General features: G+C 42.1%; 1 protein-coding gene across 1 annotated transcript in view; it reads left to right on the top strand.

The window, feature by feature from the left end:
- Nucleotides 1–27,249, top strand: part of diaph2 (diaphanous-related formin 2) — an 824,520-nt gene that overhangs the window by 188,069 nt on the left and 609,202 nt on the right. Inside the window, exon 6 of the mRNA XM_084041781.1 lies at nt 14,078–14,217. Coding sequence (XP_083897907.1) covers nt 14,078–14,217 — 140 coding nt within the window. The remainder of the gene's footprint in view (nt 1–14,077; nt 14,218–27,249) is intronic.

Raw genomic sequence — 27,249 nt, 5'->3', positions numbered from 1 at the left:
TTTGGACATAGAGACGATATACTTCTTTGTCCGACAAATAGCTAAAAAAATAACTGTTATCTACAAGATCACAACCCATCGCGATGCACGTTTTTGAGCTCGTGGATCAGCCATTTGACAAGTTGTGACAAATGTGCCCAAAAATAGGCACGCCACGCCGGAGTTAATGCGGTTAACCTACATTTTTTTAATTAAATTGTCAAATTTGTGATATTATCAGACGCATTGCATGCATCTTTTTAACCCATTAAGACCGGGAACGCATCTGTGTCACTTTTAGATTTATTTGGCTATTCAAAAATAGCAGATATTCAAGCTCATAGCGCGGCACCGAGTGCCGCGCTATGAGCTTGTATATCTGCTATCTTTGAAAAATCTTGAAAACATTTTTTTTTTTTTTTTTTTTTTCAAAAAACTGTTAGGATTTAGAAAACATTTTTAGGAATCACCTCAGGTCTTAATGGGTTAATTCAGTCTGACCAGAGAAGCAGGGATGAGAAACATATTAGCCCCCACTGGCGATAAAAATGAATGGCCGGAGGGCAGAGGCATGGACCCCCATCCCCCTCCCCCTCCTTCCCTCAGGCAAATCCAACCCTGGACATGGATAGAGAATGAGAAAATTGAGACAATGAAATGGGAAGAGAGAGAGAGAGAAAGCATGGTGAGTTGGCCTGTTGGAAGCCCCCCCCCCCCCCCCCCTCCCCACTGTGCCAGGAACCCTGCACTCGTGGCAAGATGAAACACCTTATCTGCCGGCAGCAAGGACCTGTCCTTTAAGTAGGGCGATTGGAGGAAAAAAAACCTCTCTTTGTCCAGCCAACTGATCCGTGTTCCAGCTGACCTTTTAGAGGCACGGCTGTGGTCACATGCCAACATGTAGATCATATAGAATATAGGCATAGAACACACGTGTGTGTGTGTGTGTGTGTGTGTGTGTGTGTGTGTGTGTGTGTGTGTGTGTGTGTGTGTGTTGTATAACTATACTCGTGAGAGCCAAATGTCCCCACAAGTATAGTAGAATTTGAGAAATGGACGTTGTGGTCCTCACAAGAAAAATGCTGGTTTTGTAGTTGAAACCGTTTTTAGCTATTTTAGTAAAAGATTCAGGTTGTGTTTTGGGTTAGACATTTAGAGCAGGGGTCTTCAACAGGGGGTCCGGAACCCCTCGGGGGTCCTCAGTTACTACAAGGGGGCCGCCAAATTTTTGTGTGATTGGATATTCTTTTTTACATTAACCACTTGAACCCTATTAGTATTATCCCTATTCTGAACAGAACTTTGGCAAACCTCTTTGCCAAAAATAGCAGATCTACAAGCTCACAACGCCTCGCAACGTGAGGCGTTGTGAGCTTTTTTTGGCAAAGAGGTTTCATGTTGGGCTATGAAATCTATGAAATTACAATTTTATACAGTATGTAGTGGGGGTCCCTGCTTCATATCTCTCTCAGCTAAGAGGTCCTTGGCTTGAAAACGTTGAAGACCCCTTATTTAGAGGTTAGGCTTATGAGTTGGGGTTGGAGTTATGGCTTATATTTATTTATTGCTCACTGGTGTCAGGCACCAAAAACAGCAGATCTACCAGCCCACAACGTGTCACAGTTGTGACACGTTGCAGATCGGCTATTTTCGGCGTTAGTGTTAAAAATGTCAAATAAAAATACATTGATAAAATCACCGTCCTATAAATGTTGATGTCCTCACAAGTACAGTAAAACAAACACGTGTGCATGTGACATTTTGTGCATACCGTACCCGTACATTGTCGCGTACTGTCCTGTGACCCTTGCCGGTGACCTCCCACCCGAGCCAATCAGACGGCTCCTAATGAGAAGGAAATTAACTTATACTGTGGTTATCACACTGCGTTGATGTGCACTAATTGCTAAGATTGTATCTGTATTATTTTTCCCAAAGATCAGTGGGGTGCTCTGGTAATTTTCATTAATCACACACAAAGCAGAAGTAATTAGAATTTTCATTATTCCCCAACTTTCTTTTTTTTCTCCTTCTTCGTCTTCATCTTTCCTTTAGATATTATTATTTCATGAGGGAAACCTTAACCCGTTAAGACCTGGAACGCATCTGTGTCACTTTTTGATTTGAGCTAAAAAAGCATTATTTTACACTGTGGGCTATTCAAAAATAGCAGATCTACAAGCTCATAGCGCTACGAGCTTGTAGATCTGCTATTTTTGAAAAATCGTGAAAATGTTTGCAAATCTTTGAATATATATTGTTTAAAGCGAACATTTTCAACTATATTCTTTGCTTCTGGGGGGCTTCTGGAACATAATATTTTGAGATGGGGGTCGGTGGCCAAATACATATCATTTTGGGGGTCCTTGGCATGAAAAAGTTTGAGAACCACTGATATAGAACTATTTTTCAGAAAACCGTTAGGATTTAGAAGACATTTGTAGAATCGGCTTCTGGTCTTAATGGGTTAATATGATTGGATTCATTACTTGCGTTGAACAATCATATTATAGCCATTACGCGCTCTGAGCACGTTGTCGGCCTTTCACTTGGGTATCAGCTCCTCCGCTCCTCTTTTGAGAGCCTTCTGTTCTGTCAGAAGCGTCTCAGAAGCGGTGGCACTATTGAACATTTAGCATGTGTGTGTGTGTGTGTGTGTGTGTACGTGCATGCAGTCCTTCCTCCATCTTGCAATTAATTGTGACCCCCAAACCCCCTCCGTACACACGCACACACACACACACACACACACACACACACACACACACACACACACACACACACACGCACACGCACACGCACACGCACACGCACACGCACACGCACACACACACGCACACACACCCGCAAGTGCTGTACACACAGTGAATAAGAGAGTGTGTTGTTAGTCATCTCAAGTGACTGAATAATGGTTAATGAGTCACCGCCTGCTAGCCTCCATCCGGCATTGCTTTATTTACGACATAAAATAAATAATAATGTGGACAAGTAATGTTTTCATTAGTAGACACATTACTTTGTCAAAGTGTTTGGGTTTTCAGCATGCCAGAGGGTGGGGGGGGGGGGGAAACCACAAAGTCTTTCTTTGATTAACTGCATTTGAATTCACTCTACATACAAACTTGTTCTATCCTGTATATTGGTACTTGAACTGAAGTCCTGCACGGGCCAAGAACTCCAGCTTTTTAGCCCGGCCCAGAGCCATGGTTTTCAAGCCCCATCTGGCCCTAGCTTGACAACTCTCCTCTCCCCTGGCCCCCCCCCCACACACACACACACACACACACACACACACACACACACACACACACACACACACACACACACACACACACACACACACACACGTAACTAAGCGTTAGGTAGTCTGTCCGTTACAAAGGAGCATAAGCATACTGCAGAGAATACATGAGGGAAACCTTAATATGATGAATTCTATGAATTCTTAGATGTGAAGAACAATGTTTCAAAGAGCTCTTTCTTCACCAACGTTTCAACACAAAAAAAGAAGAAAATCTAATCTGTTGAACCGTGTACATTTGCAGTACAGCAGTGTCATCATCGATCACATCCATCGTTTGTAGTGGAAATCAAAATGCTTCGAAAATGTCAGCTTTTCACAAAGCTTAAAGTAATACCTAAAGTTACATTCTATATATTTTGTAAGTGGCAAATGTTTCACAACACCCATTCCTTTTTCACCCCCGAAAGCCTCTCTCGACCAATTATAGTCACTGGAGCATACGTGTGTAGCTCTGTGCATCGCCAGGGGGCGCTGTATCCCATAGTGATTGTCCCACGGAAGAAGGAAGAAGAACCACAGATTTTTAACAACATTAGGAAGCAAGCCCAAATAAGCAACTACTCTGTAGAAACAAGCCCAACCACCAACATTTACAAGCGACTTTAGAGAAAAAAACAGGCCCAAAGTCGCTTATAATAAGTAGACATGGCAACACTGCCTGTAAAGATTCTACAAAATAAATGACTAGCACAAAAAGGGGGTTTTATTGTTTTATTATCCTTGAACAAGACATGGTCTGAGTGTATATGGGCACAATGAAAGTTAAATGAGCCTGAGTCAGACCTGAGCTCGATCTATATAAATGAAAAATAAGAAAATTGGCCATGGCCCGAATCTAATCAAGAGTGACTGCATGGCTTGCAGACCTGTAACTGTTTAATTAGTTGACTGTTGCAAAGTGTTGTTGTGAAACCCCTCTGTGTATTTCTGTTTACATCCATCATTGTACTTTGACCGTACTTCACTGACAAAGAACTGGTACTGAGTGAGCGACGATCCCTGGTAATTAAAAGGTGCGTCACAGTTTCAGTCACCTTTCCAGGGTCAAGAACATCGTGATACTGCCTTTGGAAAAGCATTTTAAACCCGCCATAGTGTTTGTCATTAATTATGCCATAAGAACGGGTGAAGGGAAAAGTGACACTCTTTTTTTCAAGACCAGAACAACAGACATGTGTTGCACGTACATGCCTCACATAAACAGACACACACAAGCACGCACAAACACACCCACTTACGCACACTACACTATATCATCGGCATATCGAGGGTACTTAATGAGGCAAATGATGCCGAGTTCAAGGCTACCATCTGAGGAGCTGATCTCACGCTGGTGTGTGAATCACAGCCACGCGTTGTTGTACTGATCTCCTCCAGCCATAGCACACTGCGAGAGACTCTGGGTAAACACGGGTTCAAAGATCATTCATGTGTTTGCCTGGCTTTGGCGAAAGACAGCCAGCCACGCAGAGAGAGAGGAAAGTTAGATAAAGTGAGTTCGAGATAGAGAGAGGCAGTGTTGATTTTGACAGCAAATTTGTATTTAGTTTGTCATAGTCACCTGAAATGTTGTAGTTTTTGTCTAGTTTTAGTCGACTAAATCTACAGTTGATTTAGTCGACTAAAATGTATTTTGCCGGTGCCTTGACGGCGTCGTAATGGCTGATTTTACACTTGGTTGCATGTTGAAAATAGCCGATCTACAAGCTCACAACGCGTCGCAGAGCGACGCGTTGTGAGCCTGTAGATCTGCTATTTTCAGAGCGCAACACCCGAGCGGCAACCAAACATAAAATTAGTCTTTGTTCTACTGGATCTCTTCTCCACTGTAAGTCCCTCACTAACAGTTTAGTCTAGTTGTTATTTGTTGACGAAATTGTCAATATATTTAGTCTTAGTTTTAGTCATCGTAGCTTAGTTTTTAATTCGTTTTCGTCAGTGAAAAAAAGGGTAGTCGACGAACATTTTTCGTCATAGTTTTAAGTCGACGAAATCAACACTGGAGGTAGAGGGTGGGCTGGGCTGAGAAAGGAGGAAAGCCGGAGACAATCCGCCATCATCTCCCACACCTTTTTCCACCAGCCTCTCCCAGACAATGTCGCCACCATGCCTCTGTGGTGTCCCCCCCCCCCCTTCCCCCCTCTCCCCCCCCCTCCAGTAAGCTGACAAAAGAAACTGAATAATGTATCTATCAGTCTGCCAGAGCAGCAGAGCAGCACATGCACGTGATGCACACGCGGACGCGCCGGCGGCCCCCCAAACCGCGCCGGGGCACCGTGCAGGAAGAAGCTGCCAGCTTGTTATAGGCTCATTACAGGTGGAGATGACATGTTGGAGGTGCAGCCCCCCCCCCCTGCCTTGGCATGGCATCGTCTCCTCTCCGTGCCCTGTCCTCCCGCAGCAGGCAGCGCCACCTCCCCGCACCTCCCTCACTCTCCCAGGGCAAGAGAGAGGAAGAGAAGGAGAGAGAGGGAGGGAGGGAGAGAAGGTCTCCCCTAACCCATTGAGACCTGGAACGCATCTGTGTCATTTTTTGATTTGAGCTAAAAAGCATTATTTTACACTTTGGCTATTTTTTTTTTAATCGTGAATATGTGTGCAAATCTTTGAATATATATATTTTAAAGGGAACATTTTTAACTCAAGGCTTTGCTTCTAGGACCCCCTGGAACAAAATATTTTGAGATCGGGGTTGGCAGCCAAATACCTATAATTTTGGGGGTCCTTGACATGAAAAAGGAACAAAATATTATGTTCCAGAGACTCTCCAGAAGCAAAGATTTGAGTTACGTACATATGTTTGCTTTAAATAATATATATTCAAAGATTTGCACAAAATATTTTTTTCAAAAAATAGCAGATCTACAAGCTCATAGCGCGGCACTCGGTGCCGCGCTATGAGCTTTGTAGATCTGCTATTTTTTCCAATAGCCAAAATAAATCAAAAAAAAAAAATGACATCACAGATGCTTGTTCCCGGTCTTAAAGGGCTAACGCCCCAAAATGAAATTGACAGGCCTCGCTGAAGTAATTGCTCCCAGCACTATTTTCTTTGGCAGGAAATACTGTTATCGACAAATAGGGGGGATTCAATAAGCGGAGACAGGAGATGAGGCTCTCAGCCGCGGTCAAAAGGCGGCGTCTGTCTCTGCCGTGTCCCCTGTCGCACGCTCTCTCTCTCTCTCTCTCTCTATTTGTCCCGTTTCGCTTTACAATCTCTTCCCTTTCACACGTCTTTTTTTCCCTCTCTCTTTCGCTCTCCCTCTCTTCCTTCCTTCTGCTTTTTCCCTCTCAACCCTTTTGCTCCCCTCTCTTTTCTCTATTACTTCGAATCCCCTCCCCTCCCCGCCTCTCTCTCTCTCTCTCTCTCCTCTCTCTCTCTCTCTCTCCTCTCTCTCTCTCTCTCTCTCTCTCTCTCTCTCTCTCTCTCTCTCTCTCTCTCTCTCTCTCTCTCTCTCTCTTGCTCTCTCTCTCTCTCTCTCTCTCTCTCTCTCTCTCTCTCTCTCTCTCTCTCTCTCTCTCTCTCTCTCTTGCTCTCTCTCTCTCTCTCTCTCTCTCTCTCTCTCTCTCTCTCTCTCTCTCTCTCTCTCTCGCTCCGGGGTGTCTTTTTCAACATTTTTTCTCTGTTGGCTATTTCTTTGTGTCCGAGGAGGAAAAAACACTATTAGCCAATAGCCAGCAGGTACCCACGGCCCGCCGTGATTGGTGTTTCGCTGCTGCTGCTGCTGCAGCGGTGTAATGTTGATATCATCCCATAGGATCCCATTGATTTAGACTGGGGTCATTAAGCAGAAGATTATGGTCAGTGTCTTTGGTTTCCAGAGGTAAAGGTCAGAGCACACACACACACACACACACACACACACACACACACACACACACACACACACACACACACACAACACACACACACACACACACACAGTGAAACCAGAGCGCCGGCTTTTCTGGACATAGCGGTGCATCTGATGGAATCGCAGAGAAGCAAAACAAATGATTAAAAAAAAAAAAATACCGTATGCACGTTTTCTTTCCGCACACCGCCCCGCCCTCTCTCTCTCTGCCTATGCAGAACGTATTGTGCAGGAAGTCACGTGTCGAAAAGATCTTGGAACTGCGTTGTATCCTATTTGGTTCCATGCAAGACCCTTAACCACATGAACGCTGCTATTTTGGGCAAATTGTCCTAAATTTATAGCTCAGGCTGTGACGGCCATATAATGTATAGACTGGACAAACTTCAAGCTGGATCTGCAAAGGATTTCTTGTCCTATTGTGAACAAAAATGTAATCTTGCATCAGAAACTGATGGGATTTAGAAGACATTTGTAGAATCTGCCTCAGGACTTAATGGGTTAAAAAACTAGCTTTGTATCAATCGATACATACTAGTGACTTATGCAATGATTATGACAAATTTGTCATCTCTCTTAGCGACAGGGTGAGACGCTCAGTCATCCAGGGAGAGACTCAGAGTAGAGCTGCCTCAGAGTAGAGCTGCTGCTCCTTTGTGTACAAAGGAACCAGATGATGATGTGGTTCGGGGCAACTAGTGAGGATGCCTCCTGGTTGGTCGCCTCCCCAGGGAGGTTTCCCCATGTACGCCCAATATTATATTAAAACATTTGCACACATTTTCACAATTTTTCAAAAATAGCAGATCTACAAGCTCGTAGCGCGGCACTCAGTGCCGCGCTACGAGCTTGTAGATCTGCTATTTTTGAATAGCCAAAGTGTAAAATAATGCTTTTTTAGCTCAAATCAAAAAGTGACACAGATGCGTTCCAGGTCTTAATGGGTCAAATGCTTTCAATTTACCTTGTAGGAATCATGCTGTATGTTGATCTACCCCAAATGTTCACTCCTATCAATATGAAAAACTCTGGTATAGAATGAATTGGGTTTCCTATAGACCCTATGCCATAGGTCACAGACCATAGGGCATTTTGTAGTACAAGCAATTTACAAAGAAGAATGTGAAAGAAATGTGAATATCTGTGCTGAGTTTTGGGCACAATCTGTAGGAGTAGGCTAGTAGTTAATAGTGTGTTTTGAAGAAAACACAAAAATCTTGTCAGACAGAAATGGGCTTGGCCTATGTGGAGAGTTGTGTTATTTTTTTGTATTATTGAACGAACGGTCAGCTCGCAGGGCTGATCAACAGACAGGCACGCATTCCACGTTTTAGAGTGCTGCTCCAACTATGTAACATTAGCAGGTTAACGATGGCTCGTTGAGCCTGTGTGCGCATTTGACCCCGATTTGACCACATATGCAATCAGCAGCACTAATTAATGGCAGCTGTAAACGCTTGTCTTTTGTCTCTGTCTTGTGTATGTTGGTTTAATATCCAACTGATACTGAACAAAGCTACGGTATGTGCAATAACTGCAAGCCAATGTTCAGAGGCATTCATTGTCAGTATTTGTCTTAATTTATTTGATTCATATTTCTTTAGTTTCCAATAATTCAACTGTAAGCCAGTATTTTAGACATATTGTCTTTTATTGCTACAATAAATAGTAAAACAAAAAATAAATTATGCATACATAATAATAATACTAAATATGTATGTATGGGAAACTGTCAAATTAATAAAAAATCTCATTTATTTTCGCAATTTATTATTATTCTATTCTTTATTATGTTCACATAAACTATTCAGATGGGGTAAACAGTGAAAAGTATTCAGCCCATTCACCACATAAGGATGTTTACATTTATATGAATACGAGCATATGTCTGGACGTTTGTGCTGGATCACTGAAAGAAAACTACAAGTGCGAGCTGATATAAATGACTGCGTTATTTCTTGTTTTTCTTGAAGTAAAAAAAAAGAAAGACGAGAGCGAGGGAGATCGTGACTGCTGGATATATGCTATGATTGAAACAAACCTTTGCGGCATAAATGCTTCATTATGCGCCATTGTTTAACCCATTGAGACCTGGAACTGTGTCATTTTTAGATTTGAGCTAAAAAGCATTATTTTACACTTTGGGCTATTCAAAAATAGCAGATCTACAAGCTCATAGCGCGGCACCGAGTGCCGCGCTACGAGCTTCTAGATCTGCTATTTTTGAAAAATCGTGAAAATGTGTGCAAATCTTTTAATATGTATATTTTTAAAGCGAACATTTTAACTCAAATCTTTGCTTCTGGGGGGTCCCTGGAACAAAATATTTTGATGGGGGTCCGCGGCCAAATAAATATAATTTTGGGGGTCCTTGACATGAAAAAGATTGAGCACCACTGATATAGAAACATACGTTTTTCAGAATACTGTCGAGATTTAGGAGACATGTAGAATCGGCTTCAGGTCTCAATGGGTTAAATGGAAAAAAGATACGTCAAGACGACTGAGACACTTTATTTTCCCTTTGATGATCAAGAGTGCGCGTGTGCCTGTTCTAATCTTCTAATCTAGCTTCATTTCCAGTCATAGTGCACTGCAGTTCAGCCCTAGACTGTCACAAGTCTAGGGCATAGAAGGTGCAAGAGATGAAAGCGAGCTTTGAGCTGTAGAGAGAGGGGAAAACGGGTCGGTGAGAAATATTGACGGTAATGAGAAAGGATTCTCTCTTCACCTGTGGCGTGATAACCGCAATCAGCCAGGTGAGAGCCGGGTCAATCATGTCACTGCCCTTCAAAATCACCCCCGACGCTGCTTCAGAGACAGAGATGAATGGCACCGCACTTCTTCTGTAACGGATAGAGCGAAGGAGTCAGAGAACAAGCCGGGGAACGGAGACGGTACAAAAGCCGATTATTAACCCCTTAAGACCGAGAACGTCATTTTGTCTTTTGGTTATTAAAAAATAGCAGATCTACAAGCTCATAGCGCGGCACCGAGTGCCGCGCTATGAGCTTGTAGATCTGCTATTTTTTTTTTAATCATGAAGATGATGATGTGCATATCTTTTGAATGTATATATATTTTTTAAAGCGAACATTTTTAACTCAAATCTTTGCTTCTGGGGGATTCTACAAAGGTCCTGTATGTTTCTATATCAGTGGTTCACAAACTTTTTCATGTCAAGGACCCCCAAAATCATATGTATTTGGCCGCGGACCCCCATCTCAAAATATTTTGTAATGGGGACCCCCAGAAGCAAAGATTTGAGTCAAAAAATGTTCCCTTTAAAAAACATATATTCAAATATTTGCACACATTTTCGCGATTTTTCAAACATAGCAGATCTACAAGCTCGTAGCGCGGCACTCGGTGCCGCGCTACGAGCTTGTAGATCTGCTATTTTTGAATAGCCCAAATAGATCTAAAAACTGACACCGATTCTTTCCCGGTCTAAACGGGTTAAGTGTAAGTGCGCACTCAGCACGAACTGTCACAAAATGTCTTCCCTGAGCTGTGCGGCCGCCTCACCCCGAAAGGTTTGGAGAGAGTAGTCGAACAGTAGAACAACGGCTCTCACGTTGAATTATGGACGGAAATGATTAAAATGAAAAATCTTCTTGTAATCAGCACCGCCCAAATGGTCAGCGCCAGCGCTATATATATATATATGCCTTTTTCTGGTGGTACTGTACGTATATATATATATATATGCTTTCTTCTGCATAGTAAAAAAAAAAAGTACCTTTTGCTTCCTCTGGGCTATATATGTGCTCAGAATTCTCATGTGATAATGAAGAAGCAGTCTTGACACTGGTAGTGCTGGAGGCATTCCCTCCTCCTACTACACACACAGCTTCATCTCCGCAGGTGTTAAGCAATGTGATGTTAGGGCCAGTAGACAAGACATGAACGTGTCCGGTCATTATTGAAATAATGGGACCGTGGGCTCGGATCACACCTATCCAATATGAATATCACCGATGTCCTGAGGGCAGAGCGCTCTGCCCCAGCCCCAGGAACCGTTACCAAACTGATTCTTTTCACTCTGACTCTGCGATAGCCGCTGCTGAGCAGCAGGCCTTCTCTTCTCCCTTCCGATAAATGAGCTAGCTTATTACTTATACCAAACTGCCTATTAGGACAGATCGCTTGGTGGGGAACCCGCCACCGTCCCGGGGATGAATACATCGAAGACTGACTTTGACTTTCTCGTCGTCTGATCCCAGCATATATCCGATATGTGTCTCTGCATGCAGCAGCCTGTCTTAGGTTTGTTTGGTACCATATATATATATATCCCATTAAGACCTGAAGCCGATTCTACATGTCTCCTAAATCCCCACACAGTTTTCTGAAAAACGTATGTTTCTATATCGGTGGTGCTCAATCTTTTTCATGTCAAGGACCACCCAAAATAACATGTACTGTATTTGGCCGCGGACCCCCATCTCAGAATATTTTGTTCCAGGGGGTCCCGGCAGCAAAGATTTGAGTTAAAAAGGTTCGCTTTAAAAATATATATATTCAAAGATTTGCACACATTTTCACGATTTTTCAAAAATAGCAGGTCTACAAGCTCATAGCGCGGCACTCGGTGCCGCGCTATGAGCTTGTATATCTGCTATTTTTGAATAGCCAAAGTGTAAAATAATGCTTTTTTTTAGCTCAAATCATAAAGTGACACAGATGCGTTCCAGGTCTTAATGGGATATATATATATATATATATATATACTTTCCCCTCTGTAACCTGGGCTTCTTTGACGACATGCACAGAAGATGACTCATTCATTCCAAATGTGTCTTACTTGGGAGCTGGCATTGTGTGACAGTGGTGAAATAATACATTTTAAAAAAAAATATCCCTCCTCACTCTCGCAGAACCTGTGGAAAATAGTTTTGACACAAAGTAATTAGTGGTTTGACAGCTTTTGTCTCTTTTTTGCTTGGATGTGCTTTTATTAGACTTAATGGCTTTTATGTTGTCAGTATAATAGGTAACCTTGGTACAGATATTATGTTATATTGCCGCTATTGAGAGCAAAACTCGTATCTTCAAAACATTCTTGACACAAAAAAATAATTATGAATAATTGGAATAGAATGGCCTAATTTATTTCAAATTACTTTTACTGTTCACGATGTCGCTCATAAAATAACCATGAAGAATATTGACAAAAGATTGGAGTTTAGCGGTTCTCACATGCACCATAATGTGAAACCATCTGTATAGAGTGTGCCAAAAATCCTGTAGGGGGGCGTCAACAAGTGTCTTTTGGTAGCAGCGGACATTTTTGAGGGGTATAAACCAGGCTGACTTAAAGACGCACTGCAGTGACATTTTCGGTCATTTTATTTTTGAAGGTTCAATCTGAAACGTCTGCTCAATCGACTCTAAACCAATCAGAAGGTCCCATCCCTTCAGGCTATGGGACGTTGGATCTCAATCTCTTCAGCCGTGCGCAACACGGCTAGTGTTTGTTTACAAGTGAGAGAGAGACGGCCAGTGAAGCACGTTTGCTACTACCTGGCTTATTTCTAACCTATAATGTTTTCAGATACATATTTTAGTGTGCAGATGAAGTTTAAAATGAGTAATACACTCATCTTCAATGAGATTCAAAACGGAGTATCTCTGTAATTAAAATCAGCTGTGTTTGAAGAACGTGCAGCCATGGGAATCAAACAGGTGCATGTAAGGAAGATTAATTTATATTCATGAAGGCTGCGTTATGTCATCACGCAGCACGTTTTCGTTTACAGGAAGTAATTAAGATTGGCTTTTTAGGGACTTTAGATATAAAAATACACAAAAATGATTTTTTTTTTCTTTCTTTTTTGGCATCTATTGTTAGGTATGCCCATATGATGACCACGGATATGCTCTAAAAGTGTGAAAAACATATTTTTCATTTCACTACACCTTTAACATTGCCCAAAACAAACATGTCTGCGCTACTATGCCGCCATACAGGATAAACAGTGATGAGACAAAACAATAAGCAGACAAAATTAGAACTGGGAATGCTATCAAATTGAAGCAGATAAATGATCTTTGTGGATTTATCTCTCTCCCTGTTTGATGTAATCTTCTGTTCACTATCCCTGTTACTGAACAAACGCTAGAAATATTGTTAACATTGGTCATCATATAGCCTATCATTTCTGTGTAATTAATGGACATTTGCTGTATAGTCTTTTACGTTTAGATAATCCAACAGTAGATGTGGAAAAAGGAACGTATACCTTTCTTTCTGTCTCTTGGGTCTGTCTGTGTTCTTTTTTTTTTAACTTTCCAGAACTTTGCCAAATCTGTTATTTCATGTCTCTTAACCCATTAAGACCTGGAACTGTGTCATTTTTAGATTCGAGCTAAAAAGCATTACTTTAGGCTATTCAAAAATAGCAGATCTACAAGCTCGTAGCGCGGCACCGAGTGCCGCGCTATGAGCTTGTAGATCTGCTATTTTTGAAAAATCGTGACAATGTGTGCAAATCTTTGAATATATATATTTTTAAAGAGAACATTTTTAACTCAAATCTTTGCTTCTGGGGGGTCCCTGGAACAAAATATTTTCATGGGGGTCTGCGGCCAAATACATATAATTTTGGGGGTCCTTGTCATGAAAAAGATTGAGCACCACTGATACAGTATAGAAACATAAGTTTTTCAGAAAACTGTTGAGATTTATGAGACATGTAGAATCGGCTTCAGGTCTCAATGGGTTAATCAGCCCCCCCCCCCCCCCCCCCAACACACCCCACTCCCGCCCACACACTTTATCTTTGTGTCAAAATCATCTTACTTTCCTTCTTTTTTTTTTGCTCCCCTCAAGGTTTTACTTTTATCAGATATTACTGTCGTCATGGTGATTTAGAAATCTTACGCATAATGTGATAATCATCCTCTTGTTCGTTTGTTTTGTGTGTGTTTTGCACAGGGTGGACTGAGGAACAGCAAGCATGAGTTCACACTGTCATCCCAGGACTATGTCCATGACCTGCGCTCCGGCATCACAGAGGACAAGCTGCTAAACTGTCTGGAGTCTCTGAGAGTTTCCTTGACCAGTAACCCCGTCAGGTCAGTATAGTCAACTGGTCCATGCGGGCTTATACTGGTTTTCACACACTACAGTAGGTCCACAGCAGTGGTGGAAAGTAACTAAGTACATTTACTTAAGTACGGTACTTAAGTACAATTTTGAGGTGTTTGTCCTTTACTTGAGTATTAGCAATTTCCAATACTTTTTTACTTCTACTCCACTACATCTCAGAGGCAAATATTGTACTTTTACTCCTCTGCAATTATTTGAAAACTTTAGTTACTAGTTACTTTGCAGATGTACATTATTACATTATAAAACATACATAAACCACTTTGGCCCTATTTTATACCATAGGCTATTTGAAAACAGACGATCTACAAGCTCACAACACGTCGCATTGCGACACGTTGTGAGCTTGTAGATCTGCTATTTTCAAACACTCTAGTGCTTTTACTTTTGGTACTTTAAGTACATTTTGATACCAATACTTTTGTACTTTTACTCAAGTAAATGTTGAATTCCAGACTTTTACTTGTAACAGAGTACTTCTACATTGCAGTATTGATACTTTTACTTAAGTAAAACATTTGAGTACTTTTTCCACCACTGGTCCACAGTCACACACAGACCAAACTCGGTTCATTTGAAAGAGTTCTCGTTTCTCTTCCTGGTGAAACTCTCTTGCTTTCTGTTCACACCTTTGTTCATGTTTAGGGTTGGCACTGTCTACGGCAAGCCTAGAGGGCTAAAATACAATGGCAAAGGGTGAAGCGAACCCGGAGCGCTTTGTGTTGTTCACAATGTTACAGGTTCAGCAAACCACAATTCAGACCAGGAGCGAACCGTAGGTTCACTTCAGAGGGGCCCCGAGTTCTTTTGGAGCGTTCACAGAAAATGACGTGTGGAAAAATAGCCGAGTCATGGACTGAGTCCACTTCAAATGACGTGTGGAAAAATAGATGAGTCATGGACTGAGTCCACTTCAGAGTGCTGAATGAGTCAAAGTGTGAGGTCAACTAGCTTGTATTTACCCTAAATCTTTTATACTGTATATATTTGTATACGTATTGCACCAGATGGGTGGGGGACTTTACTGCATTAGTACAGTTCAGAAGCATTCGCAAAACAAAAGACAAACAGACATGGTGTGCTCTTGTAAATACAGTAAATATTTGTGAATAATCAATTCAGCTTCATATTCAGTCAAAAACAATCTTCACTTCGGTTTGTGGATTTTATCAATATTTTATTTAACTAATGAATGTCATTAACCCTTTAAGACCTGGAACGCATCTGTGTCACTTTTTGATTTGAGCTAATTTTTACAATTTACAATTTTACAATTTGGCTATTTTTTTTAAATCTTGAAAATGTGTTCAAATCTTTTAATATAATATTGTTTTAAAGTGAACATTGTTGACTCAAATCTTTGCTTCTGGGGGTCCCTGGAACAACGTATTTTGAGATGGGGGTCCACGGCCAAATACATACAGTATAATTTTGGGGGTCCTTGACATGAAAACGTTTGAGAACCACTGACATAGTAACATACGTTTTTTCGGGGGAAAAAAAGGATTTAGAAGACATTTTGTAGAATCGGCCTCAGGTCTTAATGTGATAACATTAGCTTGGGACTAAATAATAACTACATTGGGTCCATTGGAACACTGTTTTTTTTTTTTGCCTTTTCCTGAAAAGTAATGGATTTTTTAAAAGTTGCTCCAGACATCATAGACTTTTATAGACGCAATCAGTGCAAGTATGTGTCTGCTGGTCCATCCGGGATCTAATTGGGTATGGTACAGTACAGTATGTGTCAGAAGACCTCACCGGAGTGATCGGCTTGGTTAAACAAGAATAGCCCCATAGCATCGCCTGTTAAACGAGCAGAGCCCCAATGGTGTGGCTGACCAAATGAGTCCGAGCGTAGATAGTCGCTGGTCGACGCGCGTCTGTCATCCCCACAGTACCCTTTTCCATTAGACTCTAATAGATAGGAAGTCTAGTTTTCCACATCAGAAAACGAGCCACTCTCTGAGACCTTAACCCATTAAGACCTGAGGCCCGATTCTACAAAATGTCTTCTAAATCCTACCAGTTTTTTTGTTTTTGTTTTTTAAACCTGTGTTGCTACATCAGTGGTTCTCAAACTTTTTTCATGTCAAGGACCCCCAAAATTATACGTATTTGGCCACGGACCCCCATCTCAAAATATTTTGTTCCAGGGACCCCCCCAGAAGCAAAAATTTGAGTTTCAAATATTCGCTTTAAAAGTTATATATTCAAAGATTTGAAAAAAAACCCACTATTTTTCAAAAATAGCAGATCTACAAGCTCATAGCGCGGCACTCGGTGCCGCGCTATGATCTTGTATATGATCTGCTATTTTTGAATAGCCAAAGAAATACAAAAAATCACACCCTGTGTGAAGAGAGTGGTGCCTTTGATGAGCCCCGTATTGATGTTGTCATCAATGTTTGTTTATTGGACATACACCCGGACACACAGACAAAGTCAGATATAGGAGTGGTTGGCACCACTCAAAAAGATGACACAGATGTGCTCCCGGTCTCAATGGGTTAATAAGCACATTCCTCCCACCCAGAGATCAACCGTGTGTCTTTTGTAGCAGCCGCCCCCCCAAACTGCCCACATTAAAAGTGACCCATCCCCATTTTCTCCCTCCTCTCTCTTTATTATGTTTGGAGTCTCCTTAAAGCTAAGGCTTAGGATAATTTCTTCTTTTTCTTCTTAGTGCTTTAGCCCTATTGCTGTTGCAGACCTTTGATTAGCGCCTCACTCAATCATAATTAGGCAGCGCTAGGCTCTGAGAGGCTCCGTCTCTATACCACCGCCGCTACCGAAGTTCTCCCGCTTTGTAAATGGGATCTTCAAATTTAATTTGGTCCCAGAAGCGCAAAGGAACCCTCAATGACAGCACATCCTTTCAATTATTTACCAGCCTACGGTTGGAGAGATGTTTCTTAACCCGTTAAGACCGGGAACGATTCTGCGTCACTTTTTTTTTATTTGAGCAAAAAAAAAAAAAGTTTTATTTTTACACTTTGGCTATTCAAAAATAGCAGATCTACAAGCTCGTAGCGCGGCACCGAGTGCCGCGCTACGAGCTTGTAGATTTGCTATTTTTCAAAAATCGTGAAAATGTGTGCAAATCTTTGAATATATATTGTTTTAAAGCGAACATGTTTTAACTCAAATCTTTGCTTCTGGGGGGGTCCCTGGAACGAAACATTTTTAGATGGGGGTCCGCGGCCAAATACATATCATTTTGGGGGTCCTTGACATGAAAAAGATTGAGAACCACTGATACAGAAACATACATACAGTACGAAACATACAAGTTGTCAAGATTTTTCAAAAAAAAATGCAGATCTACAAGCTCATGGCGCGGCACTCGATGAAAAAAATGACACAGATGATGCGTTCCCGGTCTTAATGGGTTAATGTGAATCAATGAATGGTGCATATAAAGTGGTCATCAGATGAGTGGCAGATATTTTTTTATGTGGACCGTGCGGTTGCAGGGAAAGGACCTTCCAGTGGGGAGCATTTATTTGATCTGCTTTGGATACCAGCGGCGGTTATACAGTATTTACATCCTAACCACCCAGACACAAAGAGGAATAATAAAAAACAGGCTTCGGCTCGGTCTCTCACTAAAGAAGTGCATGTAGACTCGTCGGAAGCAAAAGGCACTGCATTCCAAAGTCATTATTAACCACCACTTAAAGCCTATATATACTTCGTTGACTGGAGTCCCCCAGGGCTCTCTACTAGGCCCCCTACTTGTTTCCCTCTACACCAAATATCTTGGCCAAACATACAGTAGCCGATCTAGAAGCTCACAATTTCGGACACTTTTGACACGTTGTGAGCTTGTAAATTGGCTATTTTCGGCGACATAACACATGTGGTTAAAATATTTGTTCACAAGCTAACCCTTACCTCACCCTGACATAAGAGCATAAACAAAACGTAGGGACAAAAAAAAGAGGAAGTATACAGTAGAAAGTAGTTTTTACCAGCATGCAATGTTTTTTATCATTGGCTGTCCTTTAAGCCAATGGGGATACTTTCCCATACTCTGAACGGGCGGTCTCGTCCTCCCAAGCTATGGTACTAGACACGCCTCTTGCCTCTAAGGCTACTAGTATACACGCCTGCCGTCGGTTCAAATCGCCGTGACACAGAGTAATATATAGGACGCAATTTAAGTAAAGTGAATGTACTTAGTTACTTAACACCTCTGCATACGCGCTGCGTAGCGTCCGTTCTCTCATGCTGGTATACATGACTGAGTCATGTCTTGTTTCTCTCCTATTATTGCCATTCTCTCCTCTCTTTCCCTCTCTCTTTCCCTCTCTCTTTCCCTCTCTCTTTTCATCGTGTGACATATAAAAACAACAACGTATTATTACAGATAACACACATCCATCCATCCATCTATGAATGTAGATAAGTGAGTGACTCTTCCCCCAGTGATATTGCAGAGCTGCGAAGACGACACTGTCTCGAGCTATAGCTGTGGGGAGTAGTGTCAGCCTTTTCACTCAGAAAGGCCAACCTGTGCCGCAAGGGGATGGCATGCAGGCCAGGTCTGCCCTCTGGGCATTTTTTATAACAAATGGCTGAACTTGTGACCACGGAAATAAAGGAGCTGGCCTTCTCTGCGGAGGAATAACCTACTCGCACTGATGGCCAAGTCCCAGCCAGTGAGATGGAGCACCCTGGGGTGCGCCTGCCGGGGATGGGTAGTGAAAGTGTCAGCCAACAACACCATTTTCCTGCTCGGGCCTGACACCCTCGTGTTGTTACCCCCCCCCCCAGACCTAACGAGATGGGAGGGGACACGTTGTTGACTCCAGGCATGGATAAGGTTACTCGCAATTCATAGAAATGCACTTAACCCATTAAGACCTGGAACTGTGTCATTTTTAGATTTGAGCTAAAAAGCATTATTTTACACTTTGGCTATTTTTGAAAAATCGTGAAAATCTTTGAATATATATATTTTTAAAGAGAAAATTTTTAACTCAAATCTTTGCTTCTGGGGGGTCCCTGGAACAACACATTTTGATGGGGGTCCGCGGCCAAATACATATAATTTTGGGGGTTCTTTGCATGAAAAAGATTGAGCACCACTGATATAGAAACATACATTTTCAGAAAACTGTTGAGATTTAGGAGACATGTAGAATCGGCTTCAGGTCTTAATGGGTTAATTATCACGGATCATAACACACAAGAAATGTGTTTTTGATAATGACGATGTTAATGTAACCTTTGTATGGGTTCTTGTATACTTGAAAAAAAATCATGGTGAAAATAGCAGTGCATTCATTATTGTTTTGCATTACCACCTGTGGATAAAGTCTAGTTTGCCTGCCTTTTGAAAAAGTGATATTTCATGGGGCCTTTGTCATTAATTTCCTGTTGATGAATCCACCATTTTCATCTGGCAGCATAATCCTCCCCTAGCATGAAAACTAAAAGATATAGTTAAATCCTTGGTTTGGCTTCGGCATGCTTTTAGCAGTACATCACGATTCATAGCAATGTATTCTTCAGTACAGAGAGACCAACTTCCACTGCAGCAAATGCTAATGATGGCGTTGTACAGCCAAGGGCTGATTACTTCTCAGTATTCCAGTTCTCCTACTGTTGACAAGGCAAGACAAACTTGCCGTGTGAAATTGTCTTGCACTTGCTCATGCAGTTCAGATCTCTCGAGCACATAGTTTTATGTCAGAGAGAAATAATTATATATGAGGAGATGGGGAGGATGAAATATAGATCTATATTTGCTCCCAGGGAGAACATTATGCCAGTAGCGCTGATGATAGCCAAGGACGTTTGCTTCTTTTTGAATTCACTTTTAAATATGTTTTAGCACTTGAGCACTGTTTGACAGAGATATCTTAAATTAAAGGCAACGTTTTTGCATCAGTCTCAGCATGTGGACGGTATTGTGAGGCTTTTCTAGTCCAAGGACATTGGCGTGCGCGACGGTATCTTTCACTGCCAATGCCAACCTCAGTTGATCTTCTCTGTCAACACATCCAAGATCGAGGCTACTATTGCAGCGACAGAGTCCGCTCTCCCCTGGCCAACTTTACACCCGCGAACACGACCAATTGTGCTCACTGGAGCGCTCGGGTCAAGCCGGAGGCAACTTGGAGGAATCGAACCCCAGTCTCCACAGCGGCGGGGAGGAAAAAAATATGACTTTTAATAGTTCATATACTGTAGTTTTAATTACTTTTCGTCACATTTTTTAGGCGGTGAGATTGGCGTTGGATAGTGCAATCATGCCCTGAGAAAAATCAATGCAACGTGAACATTTGACAGATAAAAATGGTCCCAATCCCTAGAACTCTGGAGGCCATCATGAATCATTTCATTCCACACATCTATAAGGATTGTTTTTTTTTTTTGTGTATTATGAAACCGTACGTTGTTCAGAAAATACTGCTGCTTTGCCTTAGTGTCCCCATTCTGGGCATGTCATGTAATAGGCAGAGATAGATACATATCTAGCAAAATTACATGGACATTTGCCAAAAAATAGGCGAACGTTCTGTGAAAATATCCCATCTACAAGCTCACAAGGAGTCGTGTTGCGACCCGTTGTGAGCTTGTAGAGTGGCTATTTTCTCTATCTTTTTTTTTATGCCTTTATTGATAGTACAGTAGGTAGACAGGAAACGGGGCGAGAGATGGGGAGTGACACACAGAAAAAGGCCGGCGGGATCGGGACTCGAAACTGTAACGCGCGTGTCAGGCTACATTTGAGTCTAGGTGCCCGCACCGCTATAGAGCACCGAAGTCTGACGTAATTTACACATCCTACCTGGGTTGCGGTCCCCCCCCCCCCCCCCCCCCCCCGTTCTGAATCCCCATAGACGTGTTTAATATCGCGTCAAATAAGAACTGTGTTCCAAAAATAAACAAACGATCCCGGCGGTTTGACTCTTATGGATATGAAGCATCAACTGACGGTGAGAAAACGATAATGTTACTTCCGACGAATTAGTTAAATTTTCGCCAGAAACAGACCGTATCAAATATGAGTGACTGACTGATCATAAACGATACAGAACCTCCTCCCTGACAATATCGCCCGAGACAGTTTGTTTATTTTTGGACCACAATTCTTATATGAGACGATTCTAAGATGACCCAGTGTTATTCTCCATAGCGAAATGACTTTACGAACCAGGGGATGAACGAGTGACTTCGTCAGGACTTCTGTACTCTATTCCAGCGGTGACATGCAACGAAACAAGGCAGCAGGGACGTGCACAGATAGACTTTAGGTGGGGCTAGAGCACCTGCCCTTTGCCCTCTTGACCAGAAGTGCCCTTTTGAAAAAAAGGGGAAAAAAAGATTTTTTTTCCCCAGTTTACAGCAGGGGTCTTCAACAGGGTGTCCGGGACCCCTAGGGGGTCCTCAGAGTTACTACAGGGGGTCCGCCAAATCTTTATGTGATATGATTTTTCTTTTTACCATAACCACTCGAAACCTAGCATCCCTTTTCTGAGGAGAACTTTAGCCAAAAATAGCAGATCTACAAGCCCACAACGCCTCGCGCTGCGAGGCGTTGTGGGCTTGTAGATCTGCTATTTTTGGCAAAGAGGTATAGGTGTAGAGGGGAAAAAAAGCAGACCAAGTAAACAAAAAAAAGTATAATTTACTTGAGCACCTGCCCCTCAAAATGTCTGTGCACGCCACTGCGCTTTACTATTGCTTTGTATTGCTCCTGCGATATTCGGGCAGCCGGCTAATTTCCTCCCAGAGGCCTGCGTTTGCGTAATAGTTTAATTGGCTGGGCTTGAGCACCTGTTTGGCAGCACAGGTGGCCACAGGGCCAAGGTGGCGGCGGCGGCGGGGGCCTTATACCTCCCCGGCAGTCCCACACAGGTGTGTGTCAGTGCGTGTGTGTGTGGCGCGCAGCCTTTTTTTGCAGATCCACCCTACATATGGCATGGCCTGGAGCGCTCTCCGCTCGCACCCCTGCCTCATTTCAGCACTGTTCCTCCTCAGCTGCTTTTTTTCTTCCCTTTTCACTTCACTCTGGTTAAGAAAAAATGAAGGAAATCCCTGGCCAATTATTAAATGCTTTTTTCTCTCTTTCTTCCCCCTTCATGAAGCTCCTAATCTTAGAGACTTGGAAGCGAGATACCCGACTTCGACACATATAATTACTGCTTTCTTATATTTTCACATTTTAGTAAGTGAAAAGTCTGGGGTGTTTTATGGCAGCCAATTTTCTTAAACTTACAGTAATCCTACCCCCTTTTTTTTATAACCCATTAAGACCTGGAACGCATCTGTGTAATTTTAAGATTTCTTTGGGCTATTCAAAAATAGCAGATTCTACAAGTTCATAGCGAGTGCCGCGCTATGAACTTGTAGATCTGCTATTTTTGAAAAATAGTGAAAATTCGTGCAAATCTTTGAATATTATGTTTTTAAAGAGAAATGTTTTTACTCATATATTTGCTTCTGGGGGGTCCCTGGAACAAAATATTTTGAGATGGGGGTCCGCGGCCAAATACATATCATTTTGGCGATCCTTGACATGAAAAGGTTCGAGGACCACTGACATAGTAACAAACAAAAAAAAAGTTTTTCCAAAAACAGTTGGGATTTAGAAGACATTGTTTTTGTAGAATCGGCCTCAGGTTTTAATGGGTTAATTTCATTTCTGCATTTTGCGAAAAGTGCCACAACATCACAAAAGAAACATTACAGTTTTGGAGTCCACTGTCATGTTTCTGTCAGCTTTTAGTTGCATTTGTATTTAAGATTGCGTCCAGTCCTCTTTTCTGCCCACTGTGTTCCTTAATATTGCTTTGAAGTAGTAGAGTAGTTTATAAAGCTCACTTTCTCTGATCTACCTTGCACACCGCTCCATCACTACCCTTTTTATGAATAAGAGAAAGCCAGAGGTGAACCGTTTTTTTACATTGTTATTACCCGCTCTGGGAAGCACATTCTGTGCATAAAATGTAATGTGATGCCTCTTGAATCATGACTGGTGGCCTTTTCTGGCTTGTATGTATTTTGTATTTATGTTATATGTGTTTGTGATTTTTGTATCCTGATGGCTGCTTGGCACAAAATGAATTTCCGCAAGGACAAATAAAGTATCTATCTATCGATCTATCGATCTATCGATCTACTGATCGATCGAGTAAGTGAAAGTAAGTGAAAAGTCTGGGGTGTTTTATGGCAGCCAATTTTCTTAAACTTACAGTTTTCCTACCCGACTTTTACTTGTAACAGAAAGTATTTTTACATTGCAGTATTGATACTTTTACTTACAGTAAGTAAACGATCGGAGTACTTTTTCCACCACTGCCTACAGTATATCCTGGCCCTTCAAATTTGTATCATTTGGAGATCGTCGTGGCTTGACTGAGAAGTTTATTTTAGGCGGGACATTTTCTAACAGGATTTTTTCCCCCTCTTTGTATTGTGTGTGTGTGTGTGTGTGTGTGTGTGTGTGTGTGTGTGTGTGTGTGTGGAGAGGAGACGTGCCACACAGGCAAGGATTTTGCTGACGCTACAGCTTTTCTCTATCCCTGACTGGATTGTAGTGAAGATGTGCGTTTTGGGGTTTTGTGATGATCTCGCGGCACCGCTCCGCCACACGTGGCGCGTTCCCTGCGTCTATCGCTCTCACCAGCCCTTCCTCGGCTGAATGCCTGTAGCTGTGCACTCTGGAGGTAACACGGAGGGGCTTGGTAATGGGCTTATTATGAGCTTTGAAGTTCTCCCGATGCCTGGCTTTAACCCTTTAAGACCTGGGACGCGTCTGTGTCGCATTTTTAGACTTTACAGATTTTAGACTTTGGCCATTCAAAAATAGCAGATCTACAAGCTCATAGCGCGGCACCGAGTGCCGCGCTATGAGCTTGTAGATCTGCTATTTTTGAAAAATCGTTATTGTTTTTGCAAATCTTGAGATTTGAGTTAGAAAAGCGAACATTTGTAACTCAAATCTTTGCTTCTGGGGGATTCAACAGTTTTTTGAAAAAACGTATGTCGCCATAATATCAGTGGTTCTTTTTTCCATGTCAAGGACCCCCAAAATGGCGTGTATTTGGCCACGGACCCCCATCTAAAAATATATGTTCCAGGGACCCCCAAAAGCAAAGATTTTTTAAGTAAAACATTTTCGCTTTAAAACAATATATATATATTAAAAGATTTGCACACATTTTCACGATTTTTCAAAAATAGCAGATCTACAAGCTCATAGCGCGGCACTCGGTGCCGCGCTACGAGCTTGTAGATCTGCTATTTGGGGGCTTAAAGGGTTAACAGGAGGCTGTTTATCAGACTCTGCCCCGAGTGATTGCACAGAGCAACCTACTGAGAAACAATTAACTACCCACCAAGTGATGCCGTGATGCTTTCATCTTTAAAAAAATAATAATAATGTCTTCAAACTATTTAAAATCACAACTCTCTGCCTATTAGTTAGTGGGGATTTGACAGGGCAATCTTGTATCAAAAGAAGCATTATATATTTTGTATTTTTGTCTGTGATGAAACTATTGCTTTATTATGGTTTTAGTGACATATTTTTGGTCACATGTGCACACTCTATTCCATGTGATTTCAAAATGCTGTTGGAGAGGTTCTTTATCCACCCGATTCATGGCGGCTGGCTCCTCTAAAGATGGCCATTTCACACAATCCACCAAACACTTTGGTCTCCAACCAAGTCTCTCAGAAACTACAGGCTGGATTGGCATGGAATTTGCACCGTCAGGCTCACCAGACGATAACCCTAAATCAGTCGTCTTCAACGTTTTCAGGCCAAGGACCCCCTAGCTGAGGGAGAGATGAAGCAGGGACCCCCTCTATATTGTATAAAATTGTGTTTCAGATAAACTTTTGCTGCTCTTTTTTCCCTCTACACACCTATAACTCTCTGCCAAAAATAGCCGATCTCTAGCTCACAACGCTGCGAGGCGTTGTGAGCTTGTAGATCTGCTATTTTTCCTCAGAAAAGGGATGCTAGGGTTCAAGTGATCCATGTAAAGGAAAAAAAAAATCATATCACACAAAGATTTGGCGGACCCCCCCATATTTGAATAACTCTGAGGACCCCCTAGTGGTCCTGGACCCCCTGTTGAAGATCCCTGCCCTAAATGTTAATATGCTGCATGCATGGTCTTTCTCTGAAAATCGAATGGGCGGATTGCCATGATGACACTTGTCTGTCCAACACCTTGGTCAAAAACACTAGTATCTGGGATGTCAGGGGGGCAGCACAGCCCTCTAGGGGCAGCTAGCGGGGCCTGCTGACTGTCATGCCTTTTTAGTGGCATCTCTAGCTTGATGCCTCTTCCCCGTCCCAGCCTTCAGTGTCTTATACAGCCATTTAATGCTAGCACAAAGCAGCACATCCATCAGGCCTTTCAGCTCGTTCACTGTCTTGGACTATTTGGATTGGCTGAACAAAACACCAACAACAACGACAACATCATCTAAGCACCCCCCCCCCCCCCCCCCCCCCCCCCCCCACACACACACACACACACACACACACACACACACACACACACACACACACACACACACACACACACACACAAACACACTGTAATTCACAATGAATGATGATTTAGACCTGGCATCTTGCCTGGCACTGGTGCAAAAGTGCGCGCAGGGTTGGGCAAGAGATGCAACCGCCAGTGCTGAGAGGCTCAGACTGTTCTAACCCATTCAAACCGGGAAAACATCTGTGTCATTTTAGATTCTAGCTCTATATACCCTGTTGCCAGTGTAGTCTTTCGAATAAAATTCCATTTAGTTTTAGTCATATTTTAGTCATCTGAAATGTTTTATTTTTTGTCTAGTTTTAGTCGACTGAATATCATGAGATTATAGTCGACTAAATCTACAGTTGATTTAGTCGACTAAAATGTATTGTGGCGGTGCCTTGATGGCGTCGTACTGTAATGGCTGATTTTACACTTGCGCTTGTAGATCGTCTATTTTCAGAGCGCAACACTCGAGCGCAACCGAACGTGTTGCCACAAAAGTTTTTTTTCAGAAAACTGTTGGAATTTAGAACAGTAGTTCTGAAAAATAGCAGATGTACGAGCTTGTACGTCTGCTATTTTTTAACATTTTTTAAACATCTTGAAAGTGTTTGAATAATTTTTATTATTTATTTTACAAAAAAATCTTCTGAGGGTCCCTGGCATAAAATATGTTCAGATGGCGGTCCGTGGCCAAATATATATATATATCAATTTGGGGGCCCTTGGCACGAAAACGTTTGAGAACTACTGATTTAGAATGCATTTTTGTAGAACGGGCCTCAAGGTCTTAGTGGGCTAATGTAATGAGCAGACAACACCGCACTGATGAATCTCGCTGGAGCGAGATTTTTAGGTAGACAGCGAGGTGCCAAACTCTGTCTGCCACAGATACTTTATTGCGCCGAGAAACAGTTTCAACTCTGTCTTTTTCTGATGTGGAAATAGCTGCCTATCTCCGTGAATCATCCATAATTGATCATCTGTATTCATGCTGTGTGATTCAGCGTGGTGCTTTTGCACACCTCTAAATCAGACTTGATGATGTGAGATATGACATTGTAAAACCCGGTGTCTCCTTAGTTGAGTCCCACATCACTTCATCAGTACTTGATATGACCTCAAACAACCCTCAAGGTATTGCAATCGTATACCCCATATTTAGGTAAATATAAAAACGAGTGACATATGTCGTGAACGATATACCAAAAAGAATAGAGCTCTACAGCTCCATCAAGCCTGTATTAGGGCTGCCACGATTATGACGTTTTACGTGACGATTCATTGTCACACATAATTGCGATTGGTCATTTAACCCAAGACCTGGAACTTATCTGCTATTTTTGAAAAAAATGGGGGTTCCCTGGAACAACATATTTTGAGATGGGGGTCCGCGGCCAAATACATATCATTTTGGGGGTCCTTGACATGAAAAATGTTTGAATATAGAAACTTCGGCTCCAGGTCTTAATGGGTTAATTGTGT

The sequence above is a fragment of the Gymnoscopelus microlampas genome (assembly GCF_963454915.1).
Source record: "Gymnoscopelus microlampas genome assembly, chromosome: 18".
In the NCBI taxonomy this organism is placed as follows: domain Eukaryota; kingdom Metazoa; phylum Chordata; class Actinopteri; order Myctophiformes; family Myctophidae; genus Gymnoscopelus; species Gymnoscopelus microlampas.
Note: the sequence above shows the minus strand (reverse complement) of the source record. Positions and strands in the feature narration are given on the sequence as shown.